The sequence below is a fragment of the Hemiscyllium ocellatum genome, chromosome 30, assembly GCF_020745735.1.
Source record: "Hemiscyllium ocellatum isolate sHemOce1 chromosome 30, sHemOce1.pat.X.cur, whole genome shotgun sequence".
Lineage (NCBI taxonomy): Eukaryota > Metazoa > Chordata > Chondrichthyes > Orectolobiformes > Hemiscylliidae > Hemiscyllium > Hemiscyllium ocellatum.
Window position 1 is genome coordinate 48283490 of NC_083430.1, and position 12468 is coordinate 48295957.

Here is a 12468-nt window from a genome sequence, read left to right on the forward strand (position 1 = left end):
GCCGTCACCCCAACCGAATCTAAATGAGGAAAATATGACACAGAAATGGGGAGGGGGTCACATTTTCGAATCAACGACTGCATTGGGGTTGGGAACATGGCCACCTAATGTCCTTACCTTTGGACCGGGAGGCCCGCGTTCAAGGCCCACCTGTTCCAAAGGTGTGTAATAACATCTCTGAACAGGTTGCTTGGAAAAGAGGTTGGATACAAAAAAAATGTTTGGCTAATTATTTAAAAAGAACACAGCACACTCACCCCACCACCCGCCTCTCCCACTCCCTCGCCGCCCAACAGTCCCTCACTACTTTCTGTTTCCCTCCAGATATAGAGATTGCAGGCAGCCCATAGACCCATATTGGGGGGAAAAAAAACAAATTCCTGTTTCTTGGTTTAATGAACATGATAAATGTTTACCAGGAACGTGTTACACTCACCTGCCAATTCACGCCTGATGGTTATATGTATCTAACTCAGCCCCTAATAAGAAGCTAAATTATTATCTCAAACAAATAGGAACAAAACAAGGAATTAAGGGCTACGGGGAGAATGCGGGTAATTGGAGTTGAAATGCCCATCAGCCATGATTGAATGGCGGAGAGGATTCAATGGGCCGAATGGCCTTACTTCCACTCTATGTTCTTATGGTCTAAAATCAAACCACAGAACGTGCCAAAGGAGTTTTAAAGAAAGGAACTTACCTTTATATAGCGCCTCCACAAAGCACTTCGCAGCCAAAGAAATATTTTTAAACATTAAAAACCGAGAGTGCTGGAGAAGCTCGCCAGGTGAGGCGGCCTCAGCGGAGAGAGAACACACAGTTAACGTTTCAAATCCAATCATGCCCCTTTCCAAGTTCCTGAGAAGTCCTCCCGCACTCTAAACGTGAACTGTTTCTCAGATGTTGCCAGTCCTGCTGAGTTTCTCCAGCAATTTCTGGGTTTTGTTTTTTTAAAAAAATCAGATCTGCAGCTTCTTTGCTGGTACCTGAAAGGTGTAGGAACTATTGTGATGCAGGAAACAGCTGCAGTCACAGGGTGCACAGTAAGATCCCACAGACAGTAGTTGGTTGTGAAAGATGTTGGTTGTGTAATAAATGATTCTGGATCAGAGGTGCTGGAAGAGCAGGCAGCATCCCAGGAGCAGGGGAATCCACGTTTCAGGTTGAAACTCTGCCTCATTCCTGATGAACGGCTTATACTCGAAACGTCGCTTCTCCTGCTCCTCAGATGCTGCCTGACCTGCTGTGTTTTTCCAGCACCACACTCCTGACTCTGATCTCCAGCATCTGCAGTCCTCACTTTCGACTACCTGAGCAATAAATGGGGCAAAGGGAAGATATATCTTGACCTACATCTGATAACCAGAAATGCCCGCCCTAAAGCCATGTTGCCTGTTAGACTGGGCAAGACTGGGTGAGGCTGACTGGGTACTGTACTCCTTTCCCGAACAGCCCCACACAACATAAAACGATAACTGATTATGAATGTAACAGGGCAAAACAAGAACTGTAGATGTAGCAATCTAAAACAAAAGCAGAAACTGCTAGAGAAACCCAGCAGGTCAGGCAGCATCTGTGGAGAGAGAAACAAGAGTTAATGTTTCCAGTCATAGAGATATACAGCACGGAAACAGACCCTTTACTCCAACTCGGCGAAAGTGAGGACTGCAGATGCTGGAGATCAGAGTCCAGATTAGAGTGGTGCTGGAAAAGCACAGCAGGTCAGGCAGCATCCGCATGGGCAAAAACCCTTCATCAGGAACTTTCCAAATCGTGAATTCTCCTGCTCCTCCGATGCTGCCTGGCCTGCTGTGCTTTTTCAGCACCACACTCTCGACCCTTCCGTCCAACTTGTCCATGGACCAGATATTCTAAATTAATCTAGTCCCATTTGCCAGCATTTAGCCCAGATCCCTCCAACCCCTTCCTATTCATATATCTATCAAGGTGCCTTTTAAATGTTGTAATTGTACCAGCCTCCACCACTTCCTCCAGCAACTCATTCCATACACGCACCACCCTCAACTTAAAAAAGTTGCCCCTAAGGTCCCTTTTAAATATTTTCCCTCTCACCCTAAACCTATGCCCTCTAGTTCTGGACTCCCCCACCCCACGGAAAAGACCCCATTTACCCTATCCACGCCTCTCATGATTTTATAAACCTCTATAAGATCATCCATCAGCCTCCAACCTTCGAGAGAAAACAGCCCCCAGCCTATACAGCTACTCTCTGTTGCTCCAATCCTCCAACCCTGGTAACCATCTAAACCTTCAGGATGCCATCTTCACGGTGGCTCAGTGGTTAGCACTGCTACCTCACAGCACCTGGGACCCAGGTTCAATTCCAGCCTCGGGTGGCTGTCTGTGTGGAGTTTGCACATTCTCCTCCCTGTATCTGCATGGGTTTCCTCCCACAGTCCCAAAGATGTGCCGGTTAGGTGAATTGGCCGTGCTAAATTGTCCATAATGTCAGGTGCATCATTCAGAGGGGAACGGGTCTGGGTGGATTGTTCTTCAGTGGGTTGGTTGGGCCGAAGGGCCTGTTTCCACACTGTAGGTAATCTAATCAGAAAACCTGGTTTCAGATTCCAGCATTCAAGTAATTTGCTTTTATTTAAAAACCTGCTGAGTTCCTCCAATAAAATATCCCAAAATGGGCGGATTCCCGCAGATTCCCAGTGCTAAAAATGGATCTCTCACAATTCTTCCAGAATAGCGCCAGGAAAGTCCGGCTCACACTGAATGGTCTAACGGGCTTCGAACTAAACTTCAGGAAAGTATTTCAGATGTAAATATTTTACAGGAGAGTGTGGCATCCTCCCTCATTAACAGCGGTCACCCTAACCGATCCAAAATGAGTAAAATTTGACACAGAAACGGGAATGGCGTCAAATTTTCGAATCAATGACTGCGTTGGGGTTAGGGGGAATGATGAAGTTATAGTGAAAACTACACAGCACACTCTCTCCTTCCCCTTCTGCCTCTCCTCACGTTATTGCATTTCCTGGTGTGTCGTTAATAGGGAGCGGACTGTAATTAATGTCAGCAGATAGCAGAGTCTATAGATCAGTCTCTTTAATCGGTTACACATCTCCAACATACAGCCCTCAAAATAGAACATGAGTTTCCAAAAATGCTTTAATGTTAATAGACTGGGATTTGACCTTGTGATGGCTTCTGAATTCTGACTAATAATAGGATGGTCGTGGACCGGACCTATTTTAAACGGTGCACTGGTCAATACTCTTATTTTAAATTTCAAATTCCAATAGTGGCCACAGAACTCGCGGCTCATCACCCGCGCTGCGCGCACCTACAGCGTTGTAGTGCAGAGAGGCTGCTACTGATCTAAACTAACACGCACCAGCCCACCCCCGCCTCCGGGCTGCCGCTAAACACAGCACAGCCTTCCCTCAAGTCGCTGAACACGGTCTTCTCAAGGAGTCAGAACACACGCGATGGGCCGAACGTCTCTTTTGTGTATTTTGTTTTTGACCCGTGTTTCACTCCTCCCCGCGGCCTAATTTTCCCCACGTCCTGACAAAATATCAACGCCAACACGGAAAAAAAACATTCTCGCTTTCATTAATAGTAGACAGCATTCGACAGTGTTCCAAAACAGCCAAGTCCTCTCGAGTTGAAATCAGCTTCCTGATGAAGGATCAGCGCTCCCGAAAGCTGGTACTTCCAAAAACAAACCAGGTTGCATTATAACCTGGTGTTGTGTGATTTTTAACTTTGACTGGAAACGTTAGCTTGCTCTCTCTCCATGGGTGCTGCCTGACCCACTGTCATCTCCAGCATTTGTTGTTTTCAGTATCTGCAGTAATTTGCCCCAACATTTGATAGGGACCCCTGGTCCTCTCCTCCCCCACTCCAAACACCTCCCCCACACCTAATGGCATCCTCCCATGCAATAACAAAACATGAAAAACTTGCCCTTTTATTTCCGCCTTCCTCACTATCTAAGGCCCCAGGCACATCCTCCAGGTAAAACAGTGATTTACCTGCACTTCACTCAATCTATCCTACTATTCTACTATTCACTGCTCACAATGTGATCTCCCTGGGTAGCATAGTGGCCCAGTGGCCAGCATTGCTGCTTCACAAGTGCCAGGGACCTGGGTTCAATCCCAGCCTTCAGACAATTGCCTGTGTGGAAGGTGCACTTTCGCGCTCTGTCTGTGTGGATGATGATGGTTTCCTCTCCAACAGTCCAAAGATGCAGGTTAGGGGGCTGGGTTGGAGTGGGATATTCATTGGAAGTCCATTATGGACTTGATGGACCAAATGGCCTGTAGTGATTATATGACAGTGGGGAGGTGAATGACAGACTGGCAACCTCTCTGTGGAACACACACACTCCTTCCATAAAAATGACCCTGAGCTCCCAGTTGCATGCCCCTTCAACACAACACCATGTTCCCTGACCAATATTTCTGTCTCTGATTGCAACATTTAAAAGGCATCGGGATGGGTATATGGAAAGGAAAGACCATAAGACAATAAAGCAAAAAGCAGAAATCAGGCCATAGCCCATCAAGTCGGCTCCAACATTCAATGATAGGTTTCTCAATCCCATTCTCCCACTTTCTCCCCATAATCCTTGATCTCCTTGATACTCAAGAACCTATCTATCTACTTTTTAAATATATTCAATGACCTGTCCCTTTTCTCTCTCCCTCTTTGAACATTCTCCATGTACTCTATTCATTCAACACCCCCATCCCATCATTACATAAAGGTCACACTTTCTCAGCTATTTTCAACACTGATTAAGGGTGACTGGACTCGAAAATTTGCTTTTTCTCTACAAAGGCAAGACTTATACAGTTCATGGTGGGGACCTGGGTAGTGTGTAGAACAGGGAGACCTAGGGCATCTGGTACATAATTCTTTGAAATTTGCATCACGTACAGACAAAAGGCATTTAGCACACTTGCCTTCATTGCGCGGGCCTTTGAGTATTGAGTTAGGATGTCATGTGAGGCCTCCTGGAGTATTGTGTGCAGTTCTGGTTGCCTTGCTATAGGAAGGATATTATTAAATTGCATAAAAGATTTACCAGGATGTTGGGAGGAAAGAAGGGTTTGAGTTATGAGGAGAGGCTGGATAGGCTTTTTTCACTGGATCATAGGAGGTTGAGAGGTGACCTTATAGAGATTTATAAAATCAAGAGGGGCATAGATAAGGTGAGGGATTTCAAGATCAGAGGGCATACTTTTAAGGTGAGAGGGGAAATATTTATAAAAGACATGAGGGGCAACGTTTTTACACAAAGAGTGGTTTGTAGGTAGAATGAACTTCCAGAGGAAGTAAAAAAATTTCAAAGACATTTGGATTAGTACATGAATAGAAAAGGTTTGGGGGGGACATGGGCCAAAAGCAGGCAGGTGGGACTAGTTTAGTTTGGAAACATGGTCGGCATGGACTATTTGGATTGAAGGGTCTGTTTCTGTGCTGTATGCCTCTGTAAATACTGCCAGACCTGTTCTTTTTCATGGAAAAGATGGTGTGTGTATGGAATGAGCTGCTAGAGGAAGTGGTGGAGGCTGGTACGATTACAACATTTAAAAGGCACCTGGATGGGTATATGAATAGGAAGGGTTTGGAGGGATATGGACCGGGTGCTAGCAAATGGGAAAATATTGTGTTGGGATATCTGGTCGCACGGGCGAGTTGGACTGAAGGGTCTGTTTCCATGCTGTACATCTCTATGACTCTATGGCATGAGCCAAATGCAGGAAAATGAGACGCGTTCAGTTTAGGAAACCTGCCCATCATGGACAAGTTTGGCCAAAGGGCCTGTCTCCATGCTGTAAGACTCTATGACGACTGCACCTTCTTTAATAAAACCAAGAACTCCTGATTCCACACTATAGGGATTCTAAGTTCTCATAAACACTGGATGCTGGACATCTGAAACAGCATCAGAAATTGCTGGAGAAACTCAACAAATTTGGCAGCATCTGTGGAGATTCTTGGTAAAGAGCTCCTGTCTGACCTGCTATGCTTTTTCAGCACCACTCTAATCTTGACTATGTGGAGAGAAAACTGAGTTAATACTTTTGAGTCAAGAAACTCTTCTTCAGAATTGGGTATTCAGTTACTCAAAAAGTTAACCAAGTTTTTCTTTCCACAGATGGTGCCAGACCTGCTAAATTTTTGCAGCACTTTCTATCTTGGCACGGTCTTTCAGACAGGTCGAGGGGAGTTGTGAGCCATGGGGAGGGCTATTCTATCTATATTTACAATGCTAACAATCTATTGCTGTCCAGCAATCTGGGGAACGGTAATGAGTAGAGAAAAACTTGCTACGGGTGCTTTACAAACAAGTTGTTTGTTTTGTAAACCAATTGCAGTAATTTTGTGTCAATGTGAAGACCAGTTCCCTATTTTAATACAGCTGTAATCGGGGGTGTTGTGGCATAGTGGTAATGTCCCTCCCTCTGATCCAGGTGTCCTGGTTCAAGAGTCACCTGTTCCTGAGGTGTATAATGACATCTCTGAACAGATTGATTGGGAAAAAATATCCAGAGATTTTCGTCTAAAAAGGGTGTGAAGGTTCTAAAACAAAATCAAAAATTGTTAGAGAAATTCAGCAGGTTTAGCAGCATCTATGGAGAGAAAGCAGAGTTAAGGTTTCAAGTCCAATGATCCTTCTTCAGAATGGAAGCTTTCAGTTGTGTATCAGTCAGTAACTCGAGCCTTGCTTTCTTTTCATCTTTTCCAGAGGGCACATCTCTGACTCAGCGCAATTTCCCGGCATCTTTTTGGGACAGTAATTACCAGGTGCCAGCCCCTTGCCCAGCCCCAGCAGCGAGTAGCAGCAGCAGCAGCAGCATTGACTCACCCCCCGCTGAGCTCCATTTCAGTCCCACAGAGCCTTACCCGGGCCCCCTACACCCTCACCTAGCCCAGCCACCGGAGCATTGGCACTACCCGCTGGGTGCCTCCCTCAGCCCACAGGGTGCAGCGTACCATCACCCCAGGACTATCCGTGAACTCTACCCAGTCAACCCCAACCTGGACCCCCGCTACAGCTCCCTGCTGGTGCCAACACTACGCTCTAGCCGACTGCAGCCAGCCATTTCCGGCCAAGAGACAAGCTCCCCATGGACAGGGGTCTTCCCCACCGCCGAAGTGACACAAACTTTAAACTTAAACGTGGAAGCAGGTAAGCCTCTTGTCCAATGTTAAACGGAGAAGGATCAATGTCAATGTGGAAATATGAATGAACCAGGGCAATAACTGCACTCTCAGCGCAGTGTCCCTGCCTTCGAGCCTGAATGCCTTGATTCAAATCCCACCTGTTTCAGAGGTATATCATAACCCATTGAAGAAGTTAATTAAAAATATCTAAGATCACTGCCCAATAATTACATCCTGCAGTGTTGTGCCATTCATTCCAACCTTCAATCTCTTGTTGGATGAAGATCTCTTGTAGATTGTGCTTGAATTACTTGTTTATTAAAAATAGATATAAAAAATCAATTCACCACTTCTTGTCTGCTCTGATCCATGTTCTTAACATTAATTAACCTTTACTGTGGCTCACATTGCAAAACTAAACACTTCACTTTCACTTTTCGATTAACATGTGGTTTCAGTTTTAAAGTATTTTGGGAGGCAATTTTTGACATTGTTGTTCCACGTTCATCTAGTAATTTGGCAACTTTATGACTTTTAATTTCTGATCAGTTGTGTCACCCTCTCCCCTGGTGTCTATTTTGATTGTGCTTCATAAATTGTTTTGTATAGGTTTGATTGATTGTATGTGAGCGTCCATCTTCAAGAGAGAGAGCAGAGCCTCTGAACAGAGTTAGAGTTCTTTACAGTGAGCAGCTACAGGATATACATTATTTTGTGAAGCCATTCGTTAGTACAATGGCTTGGCTTGATCAGTCAGAGCATAGAGTATAAAAATTGGCAAGTTATGTTGCATCTGTGCAGAACTATAGTCAGACCACGTTTGGAATATTGCATTCAGTTCTGAGTGCCACATTACCAGAAGGATATGACGGCTTTGATGAGGGAACAGAAATGGTTATCAGGATGTTGTCTGGTTTGGAGGGTATTAATTATGATCAGAGATTGGACAAACATGGTTTGTTTTCACTTGGACATTGGCAGCTGAGGGGTGACCTGATAGAGATTTATAAATTCATGAGAGGAATGGATAGTCAGACTTTTTTCCCAGGGGACAAATGTTGATTAATAACAGATGTAAGTTTGAGGTGAGAGGGGGAAAATTTAAAGGAGATGTGAGTGATAAGTTTTTTACATAGAGCCTGGAATATGCTGCTAGAGGAGGTGGTAGACACAGATACAATAGCAACGTTTAAGAGGTATCTTGACAAGGACATGAACAGACAGGGAATAGAGGGATACCAAAAGCTTAGTGAAAGAAAGTGTTCAGTTTAGAAAGGCGTTGTGTGTCCATGCAGCTTGGTAGGTCTAAGGGTCCGTTCTTGTGCTGTATTGTTCTTTGATAATTGGGATTCCTGGGCTGTTAACTTCCTTTGGTGGTGCAGTTCATTTCTTTACCTGGTTTCCTTTCAACCTTTCTTTTCCCTCCATCTCTCTTTCTTGTCAGGTCTTCAGAACCACGACAGAGCTAAGGATGTGTTCTGGTTTTAGACATGTGTGGCCACCGGGGTTAAGTGTACCGGCTGTAATTATGTACTGTGATCTCGGTTACAGCTCAACCCTGCTGTCTTCCTGGAGGACTCCTCTTCAGCTGATTTCTGGAAGACTTTGGGGACGACTTAGAGAAAACTTCCACACGCACACACACAGACATAGGCACACCTATTTGTACATATTCTCTGTCAACAATGGATTTGGGGGCTAACCTCCCTCTCATTATAAGTGGGACAACACATGCAAAAATGTTGTAGGAAAAAGCATTCAGTGAGATTATCGCAAAGGAGGATTCCTTCAGCTCTCATGTGACTGAAACTGGAAAACAGGACTGAAAAGAAATGATAATCACAGTTTTTATCATAAAGTGGTTCAGTTATCTTTCCCCCTCTCTTTGTGTTTTTTTTGATGTGAAGAATTTCGCAGTGATTAAAGGATTAAAAAACATCAAACACGCCTCATCATGGAAATGTGTGTTCTTTGGGTTCTGTTTTTCCAGCCATTTTGTTAAGAAGGATCACTTCACACCTGTCAGTTGGAATTACCACACGTCACCGAGAGTGGTTCAAATGGTGCTGTGGAAAGAGAAAAGATTATCCAATTTTTATTTCATCTTCCAAAATGGATCTATTGATGAAAAAACAACACTTACGAGAGAAACATTCATCCGTTTTACTTTCTTACTCAAGTATTACAGCAAGTAGTGGAGATGAGTTGATAATCTCATTTTATGAAGATGCTGATGGAAAGCCTGGATGATAAATTGATTGAGTTCTGAGGAAAGGCCACTCAACCTGAAAAGTTAACTTTGATTTCTTTCCACAGATGCTGCCAGACCTGCTGAGCCTTTCCAGCAATTTCTGTTTTTGTTTGTGTCAAATTGATTGAGTTACCTCATGGACTGAGGAAGGTGAATCTATCATGTACTCGGTTAGGCTAGTACGTTTAACTCCGGCTGCTGCAGGTAATCCTGGAGCTCTCATTGTATGCCTTGTGCCTTTGCTACAGTATCTGTCTCAACACGAATGGCTTCCATGTCATGGAACCTTTTTGTAAAGCAGGAAAGCCCTTTCTTCTAACCCCATTTTTCTCTGTAATTCAACATCTTGCAAATCAGTTAAAAAAATGTTCAGTCAAGCATCGTTGTTTCTGCACCGGTTCTTTTCAATTCAGCCAAGAGACTCTGCTGTGCCTCCTCCCTATTTCAGGAATTGATATCTTCTAGGGTTGGCTCAGTCCAAACTCCCTCTGGCTTGTAGTATGTAGCTTGGAAGTGCTTTCAGTTTTAGAAAATGACATGGATCCATTCTCAGTGAAGCATTGGTAGCTGAACCAAAAGATCTTCTGCCTTGCAATTGAGCTCAATATTTTTAATCAATTTTTAGATTAGATTACTTACAGTGTGGAAACAGGCCCTTCAGCCCAACAAGTCCACACCGACCCGCCGAAGCGCAACCCACCCTTACCCCTTACCTAACACTACGGGCAATTTAGCATGGCCAATTCACCTGACCCGCACATCTTTGGACTGTGGGAGGAAACCGGAGCACACCCATGCAGACACGGGGAGAATGTGCAAACTCCACACAGTCAGTCGCCTGAGTCGGGAATTGAACCTGGGTCTCAGGCACTGTGAGGCAGCAGTGCTAACCACTGTGCCACCGTGATTTGTTCAGAACACATTTGGAGTAGGTGGGACTTGAACATAGACCCTCTTGGACTAGAAACGGGGACACCAGCACTGCACTACAAGATATGTTAGACAACTTGTTTGGTCTGCTATGATACACCACTAGAGCAAGTAGGATTTGAACACAGACCTTCCAGCTGAAAGATAGGCACACTACCATTTCATCATAAGAACACTTTTGCAATAGGGTGTAGTATAGGATAGATTGGTTCAATGGGTGATGCACCCACTTTTGAGTCAAAAGCTAATTAATTCAATCCCCACTCTAGAAACATGAATGCATAATTTAGATTTAGACTTCGCTCCAAAACTGAAAGAAGATGACACTGATGAAGATCTTTCAGATCTAGTGTCATTCTTCAGATGAAGCACCACCTTCTTCCTTGTGAGGGTCTGGAAAATCCCATAGCACTACTCAAAGAAGAGGGGTGGAGATTCTCCTTGTCTCCAAGTCAGTAATTATCATCTTTATTAAAAATAATTGATTGGTCAGCTGCACACATTAACCACTTCTGTGACAAACTGACATTGTAAAAAAGTAATATATAAATCCAAATATTTTCCTTTACTTTCCTTAAGTTGAATTAGGTGTTTCAATCTTCCCATTGGTTTGTATCTACTGCACAGGGATGTTGTGATGGGCTTGTTGCTTGAAAGTGAAACTACAATCAAAATGAAGAAATTGCTTCATTGCACAATACTCTTCAAATGTTGAAACCTGGTTGATATTACAATTCATATATTACTGAGACTGATAGTAGAATGATCTTGGGCACCTAACTTAGGTACAAATATTTTAATGACTTCTGCAAGCTCCTGCTGATTTGACATAGCCTTAATTATTTGAAGCATTATGTTTATGGTATTTGGTGAATCTTTGTCTTAGATGTGACTGGTGTTGTATGAAATTTGAAGGCACAATTTTTTTGCTGTTGTTACTATCCAACATGGCTTGTCTAAATGGTTCAATGTAGATTCATGTCTAATCTTAATTGATACAGTTTGAGGTCATGAAGACTGTCAGTACAATCATTAATGGTTATTCAAGCAAACACATTCTTCTGCAGTGACTATGTTCTGTGAACTAAAGATTTTAGCTGCATTTTTCCTCCCCAGCTGACTCTACTTCCCTCTCTTCCCAGGAACAGATCTGTTGTAGCTGAATACTGAATACTGTACACTCTTTGTCCCTGAATGTAGCTTTCCTATTGATAGGGACACATACATTATCTATTAAACTGCTTCCATACTCATTGCCACAAGAGGTTGTGTTGTGTTTAGAAACACATATTACATTTAGTTAAACACAAGTACTAATCAATTACTCATACGTTTACTGAAAACGTGCCTCTCCCTTTTTGGAAGCCTGATTTCATATGATTTCAAACCACTTCTACATGAATTGTCAAGGAAGATTTTGGGTAATTCTTGGGGAATTAGACTACAAAATTTAATCCTCTGAACAGAACATTTTTTGAAGAGTTTGTTGCTTCTGCAAAAAAAAATGCATGAGGTCCCTGTAAAGATATTATGAAGCTTTCTCAAATGGTGGGTGGTAATTAATGGTGTCAGTCTTGTTCAGAGAGCATAGGTAAACACAAACCTGACCTTAGATGTACTAGTGGCATTATGGACACTGGTTTGAGAGCCGCGTGGGTTTTGAACAATAGGATCCACCAGATCCAAGTTATACTGCTGGATCTGCCTCAATTTCTGGGCAGTGAAAGTTAAAATCTACAGAATGTAATATATTTGTTCTCAACAACGTCTAAATTGGAGTCAAATTTCTAATATCGCTCAAGAGCAAATTTAACAATCGTCTCATGGTCCATCCAATAGAATGCAAAATGAAAACTTTATAGAGTTTGAAGTGAAGAAAAACTAGTCAGAATATTTAAACACTATTTACTTGGCTATTTCACTCTGATTTATGCTACTGGTTTAATGCCATTACAAATTTAAAACCATTTCACATGAGTGAAGAACTGTCAGTATAACTGGTTGCTATTTTTGTACAACAGGACTATCCAAAATACAAAATAGAAATGCCACAGTGCTCAGCAATGAAGTGTTTTCACTAAGTACTACAACACCTCATAATGCAGGAAAAGAATGTAAGCCTTGAGACATACATA

General features: G+C 43.1%; 1 protein-coding gene across 4 annotated transcripts in view; it reads left to right on the forward strand.

Annotated features, from left to right (window-relative positions):
* LOC132829977 (transcription cofactor vestigial-like protein 2) overlaps positions 1-9105 on the forward strand; it is an 88928-nt gene extending 79823 nt beyond the window's left edge. For 3 of the 4 annotated variants that reach the window (XM_060847418.1, XM_060847416.1, XM_060847419.1), the window contains exons 3-4: positions 6734-7177; positions 8597-8694. In XM_060847418.1, the coding sequence (XP_060703401.1) occupies positions 6734-7177; positions 8597-8640 (488 nt within the window). In that variant the 3' untranslated portion in view covers positions 8641-8694. The other variant, XM_060847417.1, reaches the window with a different exon arrangement.
* The last annotated feature ends 3363 nt before the right edge of the window (positions 9106-12468 follow it).